The 24,964-nt window shown below is 37.2% G+C and overlaps 1 protein-coding gene across 4 annotated transcripts in view; it reads right to left on the bottom strand.

Annotated features, from left to right (window-relative positions):
* Nucleotides 1–3,094: 3,094 nt before the first annotated feature.
* The window catches only part of SESTD1 (SEC14 and spectrin domain containing 1), a 53,266-nt gene continuing 31,396 nt past the window's right edge, over nucleotides 3,095–24,964 (bottom strand). For 3 of the 4 annotated variants that reach the window (XM_064161978.1, XM_064161971.1, XM_064161988.1), the window contains 12 exons: nucleotides 23,675–23,772; nucleotides 23,287–23,342; nucleotides 21,401–21,612; nucleotides 17,517–17,639; nucleotides 14,060–14,254; nucleotides 13,346–13,460; nucleotides 12,114–12,273; nucleotides 9,624–9,705; nucleotides 9,180–9,302; nucleotides 7,225–7,416; nucleotides 5,494–5,615; nucleotides 3,095–3,842 (listed from right to left, as the gene is read on the bottom strand). In XM_064161978.1, coding sequence (XP_064018048.1) covers nucleotides 3,713–3,842; nucleotides 5,494–5,615; nucleotides 7,225–7,416; nucleotides 9,180–9,302; nucleotides 9,624–9,705; nucleotides 12,114–12,273; nucleotides 13,346–13,460; nucleotides 14,060–14,254; nucleotides 17,517–17,639; nucleotides 21,401–21,612; nucleotides 23,287–23,342; nucleotides 23,675–23,772 — 1,608 coding nt within the window. In that variant the 3' untranslated portion in view covers nucleotides 3,095–3,712. The remainder of the gene's footprint in view (nucleotides 3,843–5,493; nucleotides 5,616–7,224; nucleotides 7,417–9,179; nucleotides 9,303–9,623; nucleotides 9,706–12,113; nucleotides 12,274–13,345; nucleotides 13,461–14,059; nucleotides 14,255–17,516; nucleotides 17,640–21,400; nucleotides 21,613–23,286; nucleotides 23,343–23,674; nucleotides 23,773–24,964) is intronic. The other variant, XM_064161999.1, reaches the window with a different exon arrangement.

Raw genomic sequence — 24,964 nt, 5'->3', positions numbered from 1 at the left:
AAACACACACACTTTTCACAACTAAAAGAGCTTATTAGTACAAGTGCTTTGTATGAATACCTTTACACTCAAGTGATGCCAACTGAAAATGGATGTCCTCTAGTAGGCTGGCCACCTTCGCACTGCTGCTGTCATAAAAAAAAACAACCCTAGGACTACATTACCAGAAAAAACGTGACTAAGATTACATTCCCAACACAGACTAAAAAATATTTAACATTTTTGAAACATTTAAAATGCATCTAAACTTGGTGTGATGGTTTGGGTGTTACACACCCCCCTACTCTTGTGAAAATCACCTAGGCTAGACTCAGCCAAGCTGGAAATTAAAAACTGAAGCTTTATATTTACAGGTTAGCACAATATGCAAGCAGGTATTTACAATCTATACAGCCACAGACAGAAATACACAAGTTAAAAAGTAATATGGAAACACAACAGCCCTCCCAGAAACCAGAGTCCCCAGGAGGGGCTCCCATCCACTCTTCCACTGTCTCCCCACCCCTCTACCTCATCCTAGACTTTGCCTTATGTTCAAGGTGAGAATTGGCCAGGGGAGTTAGGAAGCAGACAGGTTAGTTACACAGACAGCAGGTTAGGGAGAGGAGGGAAGGCAGCCAGAGAGCAACTATGTATTCTGTATTTGTTTTTGTTTTTCTACATCTCAGCAAGCCTCTAAGTGAAGTAGACATCACCATTGTTTCCTTTTCACAGCCTATAATCGAATTCTTCTCACCAAAACATTTCAGATAGCTTCAAACCAGCACACCTGGCTAACAGAAACTTTGAAATTCTTGTTATTGCTTTCATTACTGTGGAACACTGTTGACTCCATACCTCCCAAGTCCTTAATCATAATATATCCAGGAGTACAATAACTACCAATTCTTAGAATCCACGTTCCCTACCTACTATTTGTATCTCCTCCAGGTCTCATATGTAGCACTCTATCCTTCACTGCAGGCCATTTGTTAAAATAAACAGAAAAACAAACCACCACACATTTGCATCTCATGGAACTTTGAATTGTTTTTGCAACCACAAAGTGCAGACAAAGGGCCTCAGGTAGAGTCAACGCTACCACCTGCAGTAGCAGCTGCCCAGACAAGTGAAAATACATTGAGCACAGAGACTGCTACAAGGCAAATATCACTTCGTGTGCAGTTAAAGGCTGTGCACTCCTAAACACTGAGTAGTAGATGGTATATTGACTAAGATGACTAGCACAAAAATCTGTTACTTACATTCAGCACTGGTCCTTAACAAATGATGTTTATTCCATTATTTCATTTGAAGAACTGGCAGATCGTTGCAATGAGACCTGGAAAACTACTTACCATTGCTCCTGATACATAGAAAATAGGGAAAGTGCTGATAAATAACACCTTACTAGCCCCCTGATTTCCTCAAAAACAAAGGTGTCCACAGAGAAAAGGGAAGGGAGCAGAGGGAAAAAGAACCCCGAAACTCAAAACCAACCAAAAGCTGCCACAGCCCAGCAGGTTTTATCAGACTAGAGACAATAGGGTGAAAAAGGACACTGGCCTCTAGGAATTCTGAAAGACAGGTAAAAACAGTCTCAATAGTGGACTTCATATGCCAAAACTAACATGGGGGTACTAGGGTAAGGACTTACGGGTCCCCATTTGTGCATATACCTATGTACTATTTTAAGCTGACTGGTCCCGTTAAGGGGGACAAAGGACAGAGGATGGGGGACAGGGCTCTCCTCAGCCAGTGGCACAGAGCAGCTGAGCAAGCTGGACTGTATGTTCTACATCATGCTCACTGCATGACAGGAAAGGGGTTGGCTATGGTTTATGGGAGTTGTAATATATTTTGTAGTTTGTGAAGTTTCCTGTTTTGGGCTTTTTGTGTTTCCTCCCGTTTCCAGGCTGGAGTTTGTTCCTTTTGTTCCACTTTTGGTTTGCACATGGCAGTGACAGTTTTCATGGTTTCGTCTGCTGTGTACACCAGGACCTTTTCTATTGTGCGATTGAGGTTTTTTTGTTTCCCCTTTTGAGTAACCTGATAGCCCTGCAATACAGAAGCGAACCTTATCTCAACTGACATCCCAGCTTTCCCAGCTCCTTTCCTCACTCACCCAGAGGAAAGCAGAGGGGAGAAGAAAACCCCTCTGCTGTAACTGGACTGCCAGGACTCAGCTGCCGAATCAGTTAAAATCAGGACAGAGGAAAAATACCTTTGTTACTAAAATCAGAGATAAAAATAATAGCTTAAAATTAATAATGGCTTAACAGAGAAGTTGCTTTACTTGGCACATAATTTTCCTCTGGGGAACATGTGGAAAAACCGAGACAACCAAATATAAGATTTGAATGACAGATCCATCAAGAAAACTTCAGAGGTAATAACAAAGCTCAGAAGATGAAAGAATTACCTTTACTGTGAGCAAAATGTAGTGCAGCAGCAACACTGAGCACTCAGACCTGCAGTTGGTTGTTTCACACACAGTATTTTAACATGCTCAGATACCACACAACCTTTCAGTAAATATAATATTCAGTGTATCCAGATTAAGTCCTGAGGAGCAAAACGTTAACCCATTTATGCACACAGCTGACTGGATCGAAACAATTTCCTCCTCTTAACAAATTTCACTGTATTACTGTTTTCATGGTTCTAAGAAGTTCATGTTAAGTTTTTCATTAGATGAAAATCCTTAACCTCAAAGGGATATTCACATTATTCAAGATTCTTTCTTTGTTCAAAGGGAAACAACACTTACAAACGAAGCACAAGAGCTGTGTACCAGACCTACATGGGAACAAAACTGTTATTAATATAACACTGATTTATGCACGTAAGACTCATGTAAGTACTGCTATCACAAAGTAGAGACTTTGTGATAGCAGTACTTACACAAACTACACCATTAATAACGGTTCCACAGTATTAACAGTGGTTCAAGAGCAGTTCCCCTTATAGCTGTGTGTCAGAGTATTTTATAAGAAAAATTATGCAGACTTTAAGAGAAATATTCAAGGAACAAGGATTTTTACTACCACTTAATAAATGTTTCACAAACGTAACAGAAATGACATTAGGAAATACAGACCAGAACAAATTCGTGTTAGACTTTAAAAAGATGGTTTTTATTAAGCACAAACAGCTTTTAATACATTATCAATACAAATAGGAAAACATCTGTTTAATGAATTTGATATATCAAAGATTTGATGGGCAGGTTGCATACTGGCACAATAAAAACGATCTTTTCATTAAAAAGCATTTCAAATTAAAGTCATAGGATCAACACTGTCTACACTGCAGGAACTTTACCTGCTGTCTAAAATTACTACATCACCTGGGCATAGGGGGAAGCAAAGTCTACAATTTCATAATATGGAACTCCTAACACTTTAGTTAGCACCATTCAAAGCTTGCATCAGCTGTTTAACTAAGAAGCAGCTGACAGGTCAGGTAAAGCTTTACAGCAAATTTCAGTGCAAAGTTTACAGTTCCTTTTCATAAGATACTTGGAATCTATGGTTTCATAGCATGTTAAATAATTATGGCTTGATAGATGTACAGTGTTAAGATGCCAAGAACATTTATTCTGAAAAAAACATGAGACTTATAATAGCTGTGAAATGCATTTTAATATATTATGCCAAATTCTGTAATATGCAAACACCATGCTGGATTACAAACTGAAGTCCTATTATGAATTCATAGACATGGGTCAGTATTAGCTCTCTGGGGTAGTAGCTTCTGGTTGTCTCAGCTGCTGCTTTTTCAGGCTAACTAGCTTCATCTTCTCTCTAATGTGTTCTGCTGCAGAAGCCATATCACTGGGACTCCCAAAGTACTGCTCAGACCTAAAGAACCCAAACCACAAAAGTTACCACTGAAAAGCAAAAGACTACGTTGATATACACACGAATCGCACTGTAAAACAATGCAGGAAAACAGGTACTTGTCCCTCCTGAAATTTAAGAGCCATTTTTAAAAGGATATGCAGACTCAGTGATGAGACTTGACAGTGTATCTTAATGAAATCATTACAAATACTAAATGACCCTTTATATCCAAAAGATTCTCTTCAGCAAGGCACTGTTTCACAAGTTCCTAACACTATTTTTTACCTCCTTCTCTGGCTACCTGTCAGGCTAGTCTGGTAGTTTTGAGGACTACGACAATCAAGGAACTCTGTGTATACATGAATCCTGAGGCCATACAATTGCTGCATTACTGAAACACTCTGTGGATGTGAATTCAGCCACATGCTGTCAAATTATGTCCTCTATCTGTCAAACCGAAAGCACATGTGGCTGTGTCAATTGATTTCTCCTACTCAAATACAACAAAAGAACAGCTGAAATTTAAGCAAACGACTAACCAAGCTGTCAGCAAAGGGAGGATCTGAGCAGAAAACATATTCCAGCAAAAGAACAGGTATCAAGAAGACTTTGAAAATAGTGGCAGGGCAAATAACTTCAGACAGAGCAGGGGGGTGGACAGAGAAGTTATTTCATGCAGGAGTAAACTAATTTAATTAGGGAACTCCAATGACAAGAGATTGTAGAACTGCACACCAGATGACAGTATGGGCAAATATTTTTCCTGATGCAGAGAAGAATTCATGAGAAGGACAGGGGATAGTGACCTGGACACTTCAAACTTCTGTCACTATCACCCTGCAAGTGCTCGAAAGGCTGATGAGGAACCTCCAAACATTTTATGACATTTCCTATGTTCCTACATTTCTTAAATTACTTCTGCTCATTTGTGAGCCCTCTGCAAATTGCTTGTTAAATGTTTCAAAACAAGGATGCCTAGAGATGACAAGCAGGAGATCCTGGGATTTAGGACACTAGGATCCCACTGATGGGAAGTCGGACACACAGAGCTCTGCTAATACATGAGAATGGTCTAGTAATAGCGTTCAGGACTCAGTCTAAAACACAGATGTATATACAGCTATAGAAGATTCGTGGCTTTCACTGGGAGCTGTTCCAGGTCCTAAGGTTTGCTTTCACTTTAATAATTATACTCACTTTAAGCACAAGTTACAGTTGCTCTTTTTACTGGATCACTAATATCTGCTATGCAATTTTTTTTTCAAACCACTATTAGTTCATGCCTGGGTCCATCTTCAGGTGCAGTGCTCCTTACCAAAGGAAACACTGCACAGGGAACATACTTTGCTGTCTAATGCAGTTGCCTGACACCACCTCCTAAGGGTTCAGTCTCTAATTCAAAATGCTAATTTCAAGTCTCATTCTTTATGGTGTGGTATCCTGCACACTCAGAAACTAGCTCCAAGGTCATCACTACTTCAAAAAAGTGGGCACGTTGTCTTTGGAAAGTTTGAACGTGTGTTCTGTGAAAGATGGAAAAGGATTTTTGACAAGCATTTGTGTGCTGGTTTGCTGATCTCAGCAGTTTCAGGGCTCTTCTGCATGACAGACTATTACAAAACTTTACCAAACGTATATTCAGAAGGAACTAGAAGAGCATTTTGCATACCCATCAGGATAAACTACAGGCACTGTTAGTCGGTCCAACAGCGACTTCCCAACTGCCTCAATTTCATCAAATTGTTCCTCTTCACTAAAAGTTTCAGGCTGCTCTGGACATTCTTGCAAAACCTGTTAAATAAAAGATATAGAAGGGGTAGCATGTAGGGGTTTTTCAGTGCCATTAGCTGACAGAGTGAACACATTTTCAGCATCTTCACTGCCATATTTATATGAGATTCATACAAATACTCATAAAATTCAAGAAAAGAATATGTGAATTAAACTATATTAAGAAGATAGTTCAGGGCTATAAACATAGAATTCATCAAAATAGTAACTTGCATCAGTAAATGTACAAGACAGTCACATAAAACAGAAGAAACATGGATAAGAGGGTCCCTTACAGTTTCTAAACTACATCCACGTCAGATACAGAACAGGTGGGATAAAAAACCCTCACCAATAGGATCGGGATCCAAACTTTTTCCCAAAGCAGCACAACTCATTAATATCTCACAATAGCACTAAGAAGTAATTTCCTCTTTTTAAAAACTTCTGATTGTCTTAAAATGTAGCAATTATCTATTGCAATAATGAAAAAATGCTCATGATATTCAACTCTCTGAGAAGTTTATGAACCACAGAATTCCAATTTTGGTATTGGGTAAAATATTTTACAGACATCACTGACAGCATATTGATGATCTATTTCTTCAATTGTGAACCTCCCATCAAACCCCAATGCCTACAAATGCAAAGTATCTTCCATTAATACAAACAAGAAATTAATAAAAGCAAGAAGAATACCAATCAAATTCACAGCTATGCTCTCATTCCATGACAAGAAGTAATTTTCTTTCACCATGCACAAGGTTGGGTTTTTTTGCAGTTATATGACATTTTATTCTCAGCACTAGAGATACATACTCTAAATACCTTCTCTAAAATGTACCACAGCCCTACCTCTCATCTGCATTAACAGACACAGCCTTGAATTCAGGCATTTGAGAACTCTCAATACCCCTCCACTGCAACAAGCTGTTACTGAACAGCAAGTATTCCTCACAACATTTGTTGTTGATTGCTCATCCTGCTCTAGCTTCTAAGCATCACCCAACTGAGCACATGCTGAGACAATTGTTATGGGGAGTTTAAAACCCTATCAAGGTAGAGGTACGTTCTAAAGAAAATACATTCAAAGCCCTCTGAGTGCAAAATCCAAGATGCAGCAACATAGCACACTGAGAACTAAACTGGTGAGAGTGGCATTTCTTTGCAGTTTGTGAGAAGGATATCACATTTCAAAATGCTCATGACTTCAGAGGTAGTGCTTCTTTTAACTCTCCAAAGATTTTAAACACTCCATAGCTTTGTATTATACCTTCCAGAAGCACACAAATCAAAGAGTTCCTTACCTTTAAGAATCAGTCTAAACCACAAAAAGTACTATTTTATGGTCAACATCAGAGTTCCCCTCTGAAGAGAGAAACTCACATTCTTCCCAGTCCCAGCTCAATGCATTTGAACACTAGGGCTGCCTGCCTTTCTCCTTTTGTTAAGCAGGCCCTATATAAATACACATGCATGCTGTAATTGCATTAAGTATCAAAATTAACAACTAGAAAAAGATGATTAGTTTTTCTGCCTTTTTATCTAGTATGTGTTGGGGGGGATACACACCTGCTTCTTACATTTTGTTTACAATATAAATTTTTTCTTTCATAAACATAACAATTACCTTTTCAGCACTAGAATGAAATGCAACAGCTGTTTCCAGTCGGTGTACTCTTTCTTCAGAAGTTATTGTAAACTGTTTCCACACTCTGTTCAGTCTTGGAAGTGTGTCCCCTGAGGACCTTGAAGTACACCGAAGGGACTGGCACAGAACAACAGTTGCCTGCAGTAACTGTCTCCCGTAATCGTAAGTACTCTAAATGTTGGAAGACATGGGAAAGAAAGTACCCATAAAAACTCTGCTTTTAACTCAGAAGCTAATTAACATCTTCAAATGAAAGCACACATGCTCATGAAAGCTCCTCAGTTAGGTCCCCAAAATATATTGAACCAATCTGCTCTCCTAGAAAACGCTGCTGAAGCATGAATAAAACAGTAATGACCAAACAGTGCTGTTTCTCTTGAAAAGTACAATATATTAGCCCCTGTTGTCTGGCATTCACACTGGCAAAAGAAGGGAGTTTCCTGAAAATTTGAAATAACTGAATGGATCATCTTATATGGGGTACTTGATATATACTGCCAAGATGACTGTGTTGCTGACTTCACTACCACTGTGCTTGTGGTCATCCAGCATCTAAGTGCTTTGCGGCACATCATTGTAAGAGCAAGCTACCCTGCTGTCATTCTCAGTTCCACTTCAAAAGAGAACATTAGCTCCTGCAATTCCAAGCCATCACATCTGCTAACTGGCAAATCTGAATCAAACTCCTAGAAGTAGTATACATCTGAAAAAAGCACCTGAGAACAGCCCAGCTTTTGTATTTCTTATTCTTCGGTGACATCTTTGACATGTATCCAGTATCTGCTGGCACATTCAAGATTTGCAAACACGTGTGTAAACATGGTCTATGGCAGCAGTAATTTCAGTGGAAACTCATCAGCAAGATTCCTTCGTTGGGTGCTACAGTCAAGAATTAAAGCTGCCAATTTTGCTCAACCATGAACTCTGTTAGTGCCAAAACTCCTTGCATGAGCAGGACTATTGCACCCCAACATTCAACTCTATCTGGAAAATTAATAGAAAGGCAGGCACTGTTTCATGAAGTACCTCAAAAAAAAAAAGGCTGAAACTAAATGGCTCACCCATATTTCAGTCTTTCAGAACTAATTACAAGGACTGCTTAAAATATGTACCTTTTAAGAAATTAAACGTGAAGTTTAAATTTTGTGGTTTTCACAGCCTATTGTAAGATGGAAGAGTTGGTTTGTATGTGATCAGAAGTTACAACAAGCCAATAATCACTAGTTACTAAACATAAGATCCAGGGGGAGCAGGGCTTGCAGGTATGTGCACGAGTGGTAGGGAAAGATGATATTCCAAATAAAGGAGTTTGGTCCTCCTTGGTTCAGAATTCCAAGATGCACTGGACACGTCACAGAATTCTGGACACATATAAACCGCATGATGATGTGGTTCCTGGTGGGAATGCCCACCTTCTAAGACAGCAGCCAACCAGCTCTGCTATCTATGCATCTCAGGTGCTCTGTTGGCCAGTGGGATAGGGTGAGTGTAGCCTGCCCTTTGATCAATAGAGCTACTTGGGTTTGTTTGTCAAGTGTTAATTCAGTTTCTCCCTATGGCTGTAGTAGGTGAGCCATAGGTATTGCGCATATACCTTTCTCATTATAGTTTAAACACTAAAACCATCACGAGTATTGAAACTGTACCCAAAGTGGGGTACCCGTGTGTGAGAGTGTTCCCTGGTCCCAAAGAACTCACTGGAACACCTATGTGAAGCAGTTCAGCTCAGGTAGTAAACTGCAGTGCTGCTAATGTTCATGGAACACTGAATCCTCATTAGGCTCATCACTCGTTTTAGCAATCATCAGGTCTTCATTCAAGCACATCAAGGGTAACCATTAAGACTAGTAACAGCTGTTGCAGGATTGCCCATAAAAGCACCAATTCTATTTAGAAACTGTACAAAGCCCACATTGCTAAAAAAAAAATTCTACCTGTGCAACATCAACAAACTTTCGATGTTTCTCCAACAGAACTTTTGTTTCTTGAGCATCATCTCCCAGTCGGGTGTGTGTCTTCAGCAGAGCATCTAAAAGTTCACTTAACCACTCTACTGCCTTAAAAACAGAAGTTAAAAGACGAGTGGTAAACTTAAAATAAATTAAAAAATCCAGAAGGATGAGGTGACTTCAGTACAAGTATATACTACTGACAGGTAAAAAAGGTAGGAGAAAGATCACAAACTGGTAGATCATGCCCGTAATCACCAAACACTATTTTCAGTCAATGCTACAGCCTTTGTTTTCACTGCACAAGTTTACTAAATAAAACTACATTTGAAAGCAACAAAAGATACTGTACAACTATCAGTGCCACATCAATTTAACCAGTGGTCTAATAAAGACCAGAATGATGAAATTCTGTAGATATTTCCACACCTGGGCAGCATCCTCTTCACATTTGAATAACTGTACCATCTGAAGCATTTTCAGTCGCCGCACATCAACCATATCCTCACACCTGAAACAGCAGCACAGAAAGACTCATCAACACATGTACTGCAGACACAATACACTGAGTTTGACAATAAAATTCTTGGCAAGTAATATTAACATACAAGTGCTCATAAAAAGTTGACTAAAGTACTTCTGTTCTGCTTACCTTGGCCAAAATATGTAATGCCTCATGTAACAAATGAGATAAACAGAACTAAGTAATAGAATTCTCTGAAATCAAGAGCCTCACAATTCATGACATTGCTAACCTGTAAGTAGTATTGTGGGTTCCTTACCTTGTTGCACTGCCTACATGGCTAAGAGTTTATTCCAACTGAAGTCCAGGTGGAAGCTGGCTAAAACTGAGCATAGTTCTGATTTGTACTTTAAGCTCGTAGCAAAGTTTTCTTGGTGACTAAAATGAGGACCGTTTAAAAGATGTTAAAACCTTTTCCCATTTCTCTTTTAATACTATAATAATTGAACTCTTACATGATGTCCTTTACTGTAAATTGTTAAGAAGCATTTCAAGAACCATTGCCTATAAGAACAAATTCTAATTGTTTTGTCATGAATTAAGCACATTTTGCAGTTCTTTCTCTAATTTTCTTTCTCTATTTTTTTTAATTGAAAGTTCTTTTCTTTCCACAGTGAGAGTTTAAATACATTTAGCAGAACGACCTTTTCTACTTCAATTTCTGAGCCTACTAAGCAGACAAGATACATAGTCCTGCCCAGTGCGGATTGCATTACTGATGTCAAAAGTTACCAGCTTAAGTGACTGCAGTAGTCCTTTTGCATGGATCTGTGAAGCACTTCCAAGAACAGTTAGTGCACTGTATTTTGTACTTTGTGATGCACAGTACTGTGATGCTTACAGAAGGGAAATTTGTTGCTCTAATAATGCAGGAAAGTAGTTTATGGGTTACAAATGCATAACTAGCCAGCAAAATGTCCCTAGAAATAAACATCATATATACCATGTCAATAATGAGAAACATTCAATACAACTTGAAGAAAACTTTTGCAAAAATTACTACTAAAGGCTACTGAGACAGTGGTCTTTATTGTACTTCTCTTTCATTCAGAATGAAGAACCCCATTTGATCATTCATCGTATACCTTTGCCTGAACATTTTACTGATTTTTTTGATCCTTGAATTGCCTTCCTACAACTCTATATCCCTTCTGAGAATATAGACCAGGATTATGCAACAAACCAAAAATGGCCTACAAATACATGAAGTGAAAATTACATTTTCCTTTTAGTTTCCTATTCCTTTCCTAACAATCCTTAAAGTTCTACTTGCTTCTCACAATACAACTGAACATTAATCTTTCTGAACATTTCCCAATGTTTAACAGCTGCTTCAGAGTCCATTACTATGCATTTTTAAGTCTTTCCTTCTCCCATGTGCATCTTTCCTCAGTTCTGAATTCCAACTGACTGCTGTTTTTTATTGCACAGTGACACATGGCTTCTTACACTAAACTAAGAAAGCAATTTGTGACTGACAGAATTAATTCCTATAATGAGCAACTTGATGCTCACTAGAGGCACTGAATTGTTGTTCATAGAGGCACCTTTTGGTTCAGTCATTGCCCTCAAAGTTCAGGCACTTCTATGGAAACTACTGTCTCAGTGGTAACAGCAGTAACAATGAACATCTTCATCTAAGTTTTTCCAACACTGGTGAATAGAAAAGGAGGCAGATGGTAACCAAATACCAGTACCACTACATTTTCAGAAAAGAAGTAATCAGCTAGAGTCTTTGAAGAAGAGGATGACAGCAAAAATCCATCCTTTTTGCAAACTCAAGTCTCCTCAGCATTTCTCCCTAGTACAACTTCGCTCTCTTCTCCACCTTATTCCAAAACTCACAAACCCCCCACACAGTAATAACTGAACTCTGTGCCTCCATTTTGTACCCTGTCCTACCAGCACTACCTTGCCTTTCTTCCTATCTTCAGGAGTGAAAAGGCCATGCTCAAAGGACAGATGTTGTGAAAGAGGAGAGGATAAATGAGGCTGCACATAATTAATACAGAAAATTCAGATCCATCATCACTATTGTGGTCTTATACCTTACAGGTCAAACTGATAACATATAAAAGATGCCTCTTGCATTCATTCCATAACTCAGGTAAGAGAAATGTATAACTCTTGATGAGTGTTTATAAGTAAAGGAAAGCACTCCAATATTCCACCTGGTATCAAACTACAAAAGGTGTTTGGATTTAAGAATATGTTAGAATGGATCAAGCAGGGACATTTCTGGACCATTTAAGTAGACTGCAAATACATATTTTTTAAATAGATATTTTTACATATATGGAATTTTTTAGAAAAAAAAATTTGGACAATTTTTTTTCCACAGACTTATCTGCACACAGCAGTTCTAGCCATTTAGGATATTTCTGGTTTATTTTCACCTTTGTTTTCTAAGCTGCATATCTTCCATAACTCCCTGGATATGGTCCACATTTTCTTTGTTTTCAATGGTCACATCTTTTCCATAGGCCCAGGATGCCTGGTTGGATATCTGATCAAGAAGACTTTGACCTTTCTCACGCAAGCCTTGCAAGCCTAAATCTAAAGGGGGAAAAAAGAAAGTCAGCCTATGTTCACTCTTTTCTATCTACTTTTTTTTCCCAAAGGAAATGTAAGAAAAGCAACAGAATCTAAGATGGAAGGCCTGAAAGCGAAAAGGACACAACTGTGTGTCTTTCACTGACCTTTCCAACTTCTGTAGGATCATTTGTCTATATTAACAAAGACTAAAGCTTTGCTATTTTATGGCCTAGTAGATAACAAGAAATAAAAGCTGACAGTGAGTATTAAATTTTCAGCATGCAAATACCTCATTAAATTTCTTTCATCCACAGAGTTGCACAGAATATTTATTACTGTCAAGTAGTTGCAGCCTAAAGGCTCTTCAAGAGCTGGCAGAAGTTACAATTTCATAATACATCTGATATGGCTGATGTATTTTTCTATACTAAAATATTCCAACCCTTAGAACCTGTTGTTACATGTATTATTTGCCAGCTCTAGTAACTGTTTTTCTAAAGGAATATCTAGTTTGTGCATCAAACCTATATTCAAATCACAACTACTTCTACCACGTATGATTTACCTTTGAAACTAGACATAAATTGTAGGTTCCCTCCCAACTTAAATACTCTATTATATGTATTTCACAGTGCAATAACCTTAAATGTGTGTCATATTAACAAGGATATAATCAAAACTACTGCAAACCACTTAGTACAAGTACTCTAAAACTGAGTAGGTAACAATCTTAATTGAGGGGGAAGTTAGGCAGACAAAAAGAACATCTAAGCACAATATTGCAAGACACTACAAGTGGTTAGTGGGAGAACAAAAAGTTTCTTTAAATTGCATGATAATGATGTGGAACAAATATATATCATACTTAAAACATTTAAAATGAAAAATGTTTCTAGATATTTTCCCAGGAAGCAAACAGCATAAGCAAATCACAAGTAGCTAGGTAGAGCATGACTTAGCAAGGAATCAGAAGAAATATTTTTTTCTGTTGTCTGTCTTTGAAGAGGTGGAGGGATAACTAGTTAGGTTTTTTTAGCTCCATCAATGAATTCATTAGAATGTGTGTATCTTAAATAAAAAATACTTTGCTTACCAACACTTTTTAGTTTTTCTTCCAGTAGTTTTAAAGTTTGCTGAATTGATGCTCCATCTGCTGGTGCTACATCTACACACAACATTCCTAGTAAGCCATCCAATTGCTGAGACAACTATAATGAAAACCAGAAATGTTTATCTTTAAAAAGAGGTTTTGAGCATCAGATGGTCTGGTCTGCAATATTCTTTTAAATGTTAGGAAATCTGTCATTTTAGAATTTTCTCTGTTCATCATAGGAAATTAAAATCAAGAAAAATGACTCGCCTGCCTATAAAATTCCAGAAGCATACATCCCTAGATGAGGGCAGGGAGGCAAGGCAAGATTGTTTTTCTTTGACACAGGAAAGGAATAAATGCCAATCAATAAAAGGTACCATCAACTTCAGCTCAATTAATATATATGCTTCGAATTAAAAACACACACAAACTAAAATAAGAGAGGCAAAAAGCTATTTTTTTTAACTGGCAATCATTTTATTTTGAGTGCTGTTGAAATGTAAGGCATATTACAAAGCAATTGTCACTGGAAAAAGGGAACTCCATCTTCCCAGTGTTTCAGTTATAGAAAGTGAAGACACAGCATTTCCCAAGTAACATTACATTTCTCCCCATCCTCCTAAGGTTTTTCCCCCAATTAATTCAACATTTGTAATACAAAGGAAACAAAATATTGACAAGTGAACTTATGAAAAGTTAAAAGGAACAACTTACATCCTGGGCAACACTGTGGAATTCAAGCGCTGCTTGTAACAGATTCTGCCTGAATTCCAGCTGACTGGCCTGTCGGTAACACACATCACTCAGCTGTTGCTGCAATGCTTTCAATTCCACAAGGTCCTCCTCATCCCCTGCATTTAGAAGAGCTGCGATCTGCTGATTAAGCTCAACATAAACAGCAAACCACTCCTACAAACACAAGAAAATTAACTATTAAAGCAACACCAAACAGAATTTCTCTCAGAATGGCACAGACTAATGAATAATCAGATTTAAAAAGAAATGTGTTAGAGCTTATGCGATCATTACACATCACATGGGAGGAAAGCACACTCCTGATTTCCAGTCAACTCAAAGAACATGTAGCACATTTTGATATAGTTACTGTAGCATTAAAAAAAGGTACAAAAAAATCCAGAAAGATTACAAGGCATGACTACTCGCTCCCAGTATTCTACTGCACCAACAGAGAGGAATTCCAGTGCTCTTCAACACATTTCTAATAATTATACATTTTTAGTGCTCTGCTGAAACAAAAGATGTTTTGTCAAATGGTAAGCAATTACAAGAAGATGTTCATAAGACTGTCTAGGTGTTCCTTCAATGACATGACCAAAACTAGAAATAATTGTCATGAAACATTCAGAAAATACTACTACTGTTGACAAACTGGAATTATTCTCTGCCTTCAGAATAATACTGTGTCCACGAACAGAAGCATCACTATGATCCTTGTTTCTTATTTAAGGAAAACTAAATACTACTCAATTAAAAATTTACAGATTTCTTTTTTCAAATGCTTTAATTACTGAATGTATACACAGGAATTAGCTACATTGTCACAGTATTTGCAAAAGAAAATAGATCAAATATTTAACAATTTTGGGAGATTTAAAACCAACTTGATAAGTTGGTTTCATATCTTCCATGACTGAGATGCACCTAAAGCAAAATATGTTTGCCTAACAGCTTTTATATTGGCCTACAGTAAAGCGACCTTCAAATGTCCTGTGTATTTCTAATGCTATGGAATAGCACCATCTATTGGACTGATGTATCAGATTTAGTTACCATTCTTGTCACACTCCTACTGGGATGCCTGCAATTTTTCAAGTTATGCCTTCACCTTTCTCATAATTTATTTACAAAGCATGCAAAACTGAGTATAAATATCCATATTCTAAACTTTTGTTTTCTTTTTACCCAAAGCTGCATCTACCATATGCTCACAGGAAGAAACAGACTATGAAAAGAGCCAAGGAAAGAAAGAAGTGATGAAAAAGTTAAACTAGCAATCAGTAAAAAATTTAAAGGCAAAGTAATTCCACCACCTACCCAAAAAAGGGAGCCAAAATGACATAACATGGAAATGTATTTCATTGTCATAGATGTACTATCTATGTACTAGATGTACTATAGATGTATAGTACATCTAGTACAGTACTATAGATGTACTAGATGTACTATAGTTATATAGGGTTTAATAAACTAACTTTACACAATATGACTTGGTATTAGCTTCAGACACTGGAAACACAGATCTAGCTTACTGAATATGACAAGATCTAGATTAAAACCTTTTAGGTTTCATTTTAAGTAAGCTGGCTGTAGCAACTGATTTTGGTCAAGCCATCAGTGAAATTAGAGAGACAAGCAAAACAGATGTAAAAAGTGTGTTTCTAATTCTTTTGGTAAGGAACAGTTTGGCAGAGCTATATGGCACAGCTCAAACAATGGGAAAAAGGTCAACATTTACTCAAAAATAAGAAGTCAAGTATTTTTCTCACAAATAAAACAGAAAATGAAAACCTAAAACTCCAAGCAACCCTGCCCAAAAAACACAAACAAGAAACAAATAGTGAAAAAAATCAAAAAAGCACCCTGAGAAACTGTTTTCACTTTGGAGTTAATGGAAGTGAAAAAGCCTTTTATACAAAGCAAGCGTTTTTGTAAGCATCTTCAAAATAGAAGTAATATAATGAACAATAAATAGGAGATGAAAGCAAACAAGCGTAGAAACTGTTAATTACTAGGATGGAAAAAAAATGGAAAAATACTGAAAGGAATTGTACACTCAGCTGTTATGAGATGTTTAAAAGCCAAAGAAAACAGCAAAGCACATTTTTCCAATGCTGTCGTCAAAAAATGATTTTAATTTATACACAGGCATCTAAATTTGGGGTAGGCAAGTGGTGTCTCAATTACTTTTTGTATAAAATTACAATTTTTTCTGACTTATTTTTACAAACTTCTGCCAACAGCTGAGCAGCATTCCATCTTTGTCAGTGCTCTAGTGATACACAAACTGTAGGCCTGCATGCAAACTTGAGCGAAATTTGAATTTCAAGGACTGTATTTAGCCCCAGATAAAGCAGAGTTCTCTGTTACAGATATCCAAATGAGTAAAAAAGTATTTTCAATCTTTCCCAATATGTGATAACACAAAGGAAAGATACTCAAAACTGGTTTTGGCAATGAAGTACGCAAGAGATTTTTTTCCTTTCCAATTAGGAATGTAACTGTAAAATGTTTTGTGTTTTAAATTTTAGAAGGCACTGGTTCAAAAAGCAGAAAACTGGTTGCAGAGTGTAAGCAATGAGAGGACACAGGATCTGCTTGACCAAATAGACACCTACAACACACATTTCTGCACCTGAGCAATGAAGCCATCCTCACTAGGAATACACTCACTAGAACCACTGCGGTCTATCACATGGTGTTTCTAAGGCTAGTCTGGGAGGGGAGGTTGCTTTGTATTTTTATTAAAAATTGGAACCCAGTGACTATTTTCTTTACCATGACTGTACAGAGAACAAAGAGACCAGATGGAATTATCAATACTCACATCAAGGGAAATTGGAAAACAGATCAAGCTCTGTGAACAACACTTCCTTTTGGGGACACTGAGTATTCATATCCCAGTTTACAATTAATGATCTGATGGAAACAACATTCTGCTGAACTTTAGGGAGGTATTCAAAATCAGAAGTGAAGGCATCAACTCAGTACAAAACAAGCCTCCTCAAGATTTCATTAAGAACATGAACTATATCTTGCCTTGATCAAATGAAGTTAAGCCAGTTTAAACTACTGATAAATGTAGTTTAAAAGACAAAAATATCAACTTATTCACCTGATAAGTACAGGACTGCTCAGCCATTTCAGCAGGACAAAAGCCAAAATTTACTCATACCCAACAGGAAAAATCTAAGAACTGCTGTAATAAAAATTAAGCAAAACCATACATAAACCCTAGAATTTTTCTACACTAAGACACAAAACCAATATGACAACAGTATTTAGTTCTTAAACTGCTTATGCACTTTCCTCTACAGCCCATAAAATCATGCACTATGCAACATTTCTAAATAGTCATAACCAAAAGACATTGCTCCTAATTGCATGTACTCAGAATTATTTTGCTATTTGAAAAGGATAAGGGAAATCTCACACTGTGCTGACTCTCGATCTCTTCATGTTTCTGTTGCAGCGCTTGTGAAGCTCTAATTGAATCACCTATTCCCCACTGGGTTCTCAGCTGTTCTGATCCAGGTCCTTCAAGCCAGTTGACTACCTGTCAATATGATAAAAATGACAAAAATTAAGTGGTGCTAAAAGAGTTTTGTAACAGAAGTTGAAACACTTCACAGTAAGTACACGTTTATATAAAATAATACCCTTAAAATAATCTTTATGGCCTCTGAAGTCTTCCACACCTTCAAAAGCTTTAACTAGAAAGTAATATTCTATAATCTCAGCCTATCAGCTCCACAAAAGCAGGTGGCATCTAGCAGAAGAGTTGTCACATACACACCTGTCATTTCCTATCTGTCAATAAAAGAGCTTTTATCTTGACTACAGACCTCTTGAGTTCAAACAAGATTTTTTTTTTGTGTGAAGTGAATTACAATGCCCAGCTGTATTAAATCTCACACCTGAGCATTTTCTCTGTAATTTGTTAAATATATTGACACTTGAGTACAGGATGTATACTCATTCCAAAATTAAATCTACACAACAATTTAGGTTTTTTATGTATCTTTCAACTTGCTCTATTCAAATAACAGAATCTTCTTTCAGAGTTTTAATGGCCACATCCCATAAGATTTGTCTTTTGCAGAAATCTTTGCTAAGTCATGGCAACACAATTTTGCTTTCAGTTATGTTGAAACTAACAACATTAATATTGAATGAACTAAAGAAAAGCAGAATACCTCAAGTTTTGGTTTTGTTATACAAATTTGAATAGTAAAAAATTCTAAATCTTTACAGTCTAGAAAATAGAGCTGAAAATAAACACAACACAAGAGTCGCTACTGAAGTCAGGAAATGCAGGAATACTCACAAGTTCTGAAAGTTAATGAAAAAAACATAGGAAGCAAGCTTCCTCTCTTTAATGTGACGTTTGTTTAAACAAAGATGACAAAACAGCTTCACAGAGTTTTTCAGGAAATAAAATACAATACACAATGTAACACCATAACAAGTGAAAAAGGGACTAATTGGATCATTTTCCTAGTGCCACCAGGCCACACTGCAGTGCTAATCAAGAGTGATCATCCCTATCACAAAAGGCTACACAATTCACCTCGGCTTTTACTTATCGAGTCTGCATCTTTCCACCCAATTTTTTGTGTCATATTCCCCTTGTACCCAAGAACAGCAGTTTCAGAGCATGCATTCTTTGCTCCAAAAGTATCTTGAGCCTTTTGTACTTTGATCATTTCTAAGGGTAATTAACTCTACAATTCTAGGTTCTTTTCATTTAAACACAAGCTCTTTGTTGTGCTCACCACCTCTACACAGCCGTTGCTGGTTAAATATGGACCAGACCTAGAAGTGAAGGTACCCAGATGTCTTCCTGTAACATAATGTGGCTGGGAAAACTCATATATGGAAACGACAGTTCTCATGCAAGTCTGAAACAGTGTGCAAGACTACTGGTTAGTAGTGCCCTCTCTGACCAAGACCAAATCCTCATTACATGTTTCCATCAGTGACCACATAGACTTGCAGAAAGAAGTGATTACATGATCAGAAAATACATTTTAAATAGTTGAATATTAAATAATTGATGACCAGACTTCTGCAATGCCTGACATTTACTGTTGTGAATTAAGATTGGAAAAATGATAAATTAAGACCTTTGCCTAAGGAGAAACAAAGCTAGAATTTATCATAACTTAGCTATGGCGAACTTAGCAATTTATCATTGCTCATCAGCAATCTGTTTAGTAGAACCGCTTGTCAAGAAGTGTCTGGAAGGGTCACTGACATCTTTACAATGTGGAATGAAAGACAAAAGCAAGTGAAAGCAAAACTATGGAACAGAAATAAAGCTATCAGATAAAAAAGAAGGTAGAATATTGAAGGGACAAAGAGAGGTGGTTATGGGTAAGAGGGCTTAGACAGGAGTGAGAAGTTCACAGTAAGCAGAAGCAGCAAATAATGAAAATGAAGCAGGTACTACAAAAGCAAGCCAGAAGTGTTTAGCAATATAAGAAGCTATACAAAGAATTAAATAGTAATGTAGTTGTAATGAAAGCTTAAAGGAAATCAGAGCACTATAAAAAGAAAAGGAAACAGAAGTTTATTTCCCTTATGTACACACTCATTCCAACTGAAAATACTGAAAATGTGTTATACTGTAACTTGTTTGCTTTGGCAATAAAAAAATTCCATGCCATTCTCTCTACTGGTTTCTAGCAGCCTATTATTACCATCTTACTTTTCTCTTGTTAATCTAATTTTCTCTAGTAAGCAAAAAGGAAACTAAATATCGACTTTTAGACTAAGTTTTTCCTAGAGATCTGTATGCCTATTTGAAGAGCTTTTAAATAAACTTCATACAACTGATTAGCTTGCTAAAACAACAAAATACATTCTTTCTGAGCGCTGAGACTCAGCTTATTACTATGTAGCTTCAATAGCACAGACAAACTAAACAAGTACCTGTTTCTACTACAAATACTGCAAAATGAGGCTGATGTTCCAGCAAACAAGTCCACTGAAATATATTAACAATGCCTGTATCCTAAAGTACATTCTAAATTTATTTCTATCAGCACATCTTATTCAAACACTATAACACAGGAAAAAAATAATCTCACCTGCATCTCATCTGATAATACCGACAGCTGTGGTAGTATGTTATGTATTGTGTTATTTTCATCTCTTACCTATTTGTATTATTTCCAGCTTAATGTATCATAAGATGACATTTGCTTTTCATTTTTTATAATATGAATTACTATTCTGAAGGATTATGCAAAATTAATAATCTGTATTAATTTTGATATCCAGGTGATGATTGTTAGTAACTATGAAAATTGTTTATTAACATTAAAACTCACCAGAAGCTTATTCACAGATTCAAAAAACAATGCACAGGTTGGAAATTTATACAGGCAGGGCACAGGCAAAACTAGGTCACTTCTTAAAGTGGCAAACACAAATATTATACTGCAAGAGGCTTTTAAGTATTTACTCACAAAATTATAAATCAGACAGTACCCAAAGCACATGGAACTCTGTCCAACTGGCCACAGAGACTTGATTTCTCCCAGGCTTCTGGGGAAAGGAGGCAGACAATCTCTGATCTTGTCCCTGGCTCCTCTGGACAATCTGGGTATCTCCAGGACTTGTAGTCTTAGCAGGAAGACTTTCAGGGGCAGGCAGGATGTCGAGGTGTGCACTGTCTCAGCACAGTGTCACACTGGGGGCTATGCAAGGCAACTGCATACAGGCATTTGGAGCCTGTTCCTGGTAAGCTCTCCAGGGAAATTTAGGATGCAAAATGAGGCAGCAGCAGCCTCGTGCTACCTGCTCATCCCTTTCATCAATATCCATCCCGCGAATAGTGGGGCATTGGACAACGATTAGCTGACTGGAATGGCACTTTGCCAGGCCTCACCATATTAGGCAAAGCCAGGGCTTCTGCCCTGCCCTCCCCTCCAAAGGTTGCTTCCCCAGCACAGAAGGAGGGGGGGCAGGCAAACATGTGTGGGCATGGATAAGCCCATGTTTGCACCATCAGGCCTACCACCACAATGATGTAAGTGAAAATCATTTCCACAGTACAGAATAAAGGGACACTATGAACATTGTTCAGCGTGATGCCAAAAGAGCAAATTTTAATCACCTCCATGTGTCAGAACAGCCTTTAAAAATTCACTATGGTAGCCATAATGCAAAGCATCAAGTGAAACTAGCACACTGCAGTTCGAGGGTTGAAAGGAGGCATGAAGTTCTCATCTGATTCTTAGTTTGGCAGGAAACAGCCTAGCATTTGTCAAATTGATACATCACAGCATTCAAGAACAACTCCAACCTTACCTGCATTACCTTCTGTTGAATCTCCTCTAGTTGTGTGCGCTTGCTACGCTGCCTGCAAACTTCTTGGTAGCGTGTATACTGCTCTCTGAGCGAGTCTAGGAGCTTCATGACCTGTGGCTGAGCAAGTAGTTCATCATCCATTGGAGACCAGGATACTCCTCCATCTGAACCATTGAATCGACGTTGTTGTAACTCAGACAGCAACTCATGACCTTTCACAACACATATAATCATGTGGTTAATGTAGTTCATAAGAAAACAGAAGGCACAAAAATTATTACTAGCAATTATGCCTGCTTTTAACCCACCAGTGGTATATGTCTGCAGTTACTGATCTTTCATGCACAGGGTGCATTCAATGATACCATTTCATGCAGAGCATTGACCTATTTATGGTGTTGTATCAGTCATTCCAAAAAGGGGAGAAATGATGTGGTATACTTTAGACACATAAAAGACACCATGACCAACATACTGACAATAGTATTAATGTAAAGAAACAATTGCAGAGCGCAATCCTGAAACATGGTTGGAAGTTGTCTGAAACAACTATTAAGTATTGTGGTTCATTGCATAATACTGTGGAGCATCCAGAGAATTTCTCTCAAACACTTAGAATGATAGAATCAACCAGGTTGGAATTCTGAGACCTCCCACCTATCACCCAGCCCTATCCAATCAACTAGACCACTTCATACTCTTAGATTAAAATGAAGGACCTAGAAGCACTAATTGACCATATAATTTCTCTGTTACCCTTCAGAATTTCTACAACAAGTACAACACTTCCTTAGAAAATGTGAAGCTAATCACTAAGTGTTTTGATAAATGTTTTCTCATTTTTCTCACCCTTTTCTTTGTGCTCCTCAGCACCACATCAGGGTACTGGTTTTCTATACAAGGCAACAGCTTTCATACACACAACAGTGTTTTGACTATTTCATCCTCTGTTTAAATGTTCAAAGAACAGGATGTAACACCATACTACCAGTGAACTCAGATCCTCAATTTGTTCCCTAAAAGCTTGTGAACAGGTCAGTGAATGAAACAGTTTGGCTGCAACAGAAACAGTGTAAAGTGCAAGTCTGCCAATTCCACAAAGTCTTACACAAGTAACATGACTGTTCACTAAAAGAAAAAAATTACCATTGCAATAGTAATCAACACCTCAAGGGAAAAACACAACTACAGACTCTAAATTCAGCTGGTATTATCCAGACAATCAAGTTGCCAAAGGCTTTGGAGATTGCAGCAAGCAATTTGAAATTACTCAGCATGTATTATTGTGCAATGAGCATGTCTTAAGAATTCAAATACATTTTGCGATACTATGGAAATAAACATCTTTGATTTAACCCAAGAGCAAACAGACTTGAGGGCTTAGTATTCTGTCAATTGGAAATTCACCCTTAAAAGACCCAACACAGACCCAAGTGAAGAACAACAAATTGTTTAGTGCTGAAGGCAAAGTCTAGAAAGTGAAGAGTAAGAAGATTGTATGCTGCACTTATATAGGTGGTCAGGTCTGAAGCTAACATCTGCTACAAGAATATGTAGGAAAACACTATGTGTATTGTAACCATTTGCTGGCTACTGAGACAAACTCAATCGTTAGGGTCAACATTTGATATCACCTACAGACAATATATTCTCACAATTAAACACCAAAGATTGTATCAGGATTATTAAAAACAGCATTACAAGAGACACGTTTGGAATTCCACTTAAACTTTTTAACCCCAAAATGACATTAATTGATAACCTTGTTACATTGTGATGATGGCAAAGATAAAATAATTGTTGCGTCATCTGTGCTTTTACTTGAGGTTTAAAAACGAGAAATGTTATGCTATTGAACAACATTATGATTATTCAACTTAGTATACCTGTCTGCAATACAGTCTCAGGATCCACTGAAGGAAGGAAGTTCAAATCTATCGACCTTGAATAAAACAGCAAACATACTATTAATAAATTAAACCTACTAATGAAGTAACAAGCATTATTAATAATTTGTATTGTAGTAGTACCTCAATGCTGTTAAAGAGGCCATAAACTCCTCAATTTTCAACTCACTGTATCAAAACAAGTGCAATGGCTTGCAGTTACTAGCCAAATGAGCATCCATCTACACACACATAAACTTTGTAGTCTATGCACCAAATTTTCAGCATTTCTTTACACATTTGAAATACTTAAGGCACACTGTATTCTCAGATTTCCAATGAAAAATTATAAACCAAAAGCATCCATTTCAAAAAGCAGATCACACACCTTTCTTTTTCTTGTTGAGTTCCTTTATCACTTCCATTGTTAATTAGAGCAAGCTCATCCAGTAAGGACATTGACTCTTTTGTGAACTTTTCAAATACCTAAATAAGAAGCAGGGTTTAATTTAACACATGAAAACTATGTAAAAGTGGTAGTATTGAAGGCATCAGTGGAAATCTCTTCACTAGTTCTGTTCACATATTTCAATCACTTGACCACATCTCACTAGAACAAACTACAATAATGAACTTTGTGAAGATTGCGGGCTTTACTCACTAGTAGTACAAGCTGTAATAAATAAAATATTATATGGAAAGAAATATTCCCACTAGTTTCTCTGAATATAGAGGCTTACTGATTTCAGATAACAAAGTCAGACACCAGGTACCACGCAGGTTTTTTGGGTTGTCTTCTGTTTTGCAGAAATTAAGCATGATCTGGCGCTATGCATGACGTCAGCAACAACTTTCAGGTCTTTTTGGTATTAATAAATTATTAATCAATAGCTTGCAGATAAAGCTTCCATAATGTACTTTAAGATTGTTAACTTTCAGGGAAAACCAAAAATGACATGAGGTGGATAGCTCTTAAAGCCATTTTACAAGACAGTAGCTTATAAAAAACAAGCTACATTCATCTATTAAAAAAGGAGAAATAGAAAATCCATACAACTAAAATGTATCTACAGCTGTAAACTATTTTTTCAGCTAGTATCTTAACCTTTCTGCCCTCTTGTCCTGTCTCAGAATACAGGAGTTGCAATGGAGGTTCCTCATTAACAAAAAATAAGTGAAGCAAGACAAGAGAGCAAGAAACTACAGAAAGATTTTCAGTTGTAGTGTGAACCAGATATACAGCAAATACAAAGCCCTTGTGTCCAAGCACTCTCAGTTTCAGGCAGAGAGGAAATGAGTTGCCATGCCCTAATTCACACACATATTAACACCTTGCAATGACCAGTGGAAGAAAAAACTTGCACAGCTGATGATGCTCTCTTCCCCTGCGTCTAAAAACACAATTTGCTGAGATTCAGTAAAAAAGAAACATGGTAGACATAGTATAAGCCCTTAAATTTCTCGAGGAGAAAATACTGCTGTGAGACTGGCTGAAGGGTACGTTTGCAGTTTTCAAGTAGTTGCAGTTGGGACACATTGTGTAGTATTCCTTGACCAGCATCCCACGTGGAGATCCTAGATGCAAATGCACATTTTAAGGGTAGCCTACACAGGAAAGGAACACACTATTTCATAGAAGATTGTAGAAAACATTTTGAAAATTCAACTTAAGTAAGTG

This window comes from Pogoniulus pusillus, chromosome 2 (genome assembly GCF_015220805.1).
Source record: "Pogoniulus pusillus isolate bPogPus1 chromosome 2, bPogPus1.pri, whole genome shotgun sequence".
Lineage (NCBI taxonomy): Eukaryota > Metazoa > Chordata > Aves > Piciformes > Lybiidae > Pogoniulus > Pogoniulus pusillus.
The sequence above is the reverse complement of the archived record's forward strand: the minus strand, read 5'-3'. Positions and strand labels throughout refer to the sequence as shown.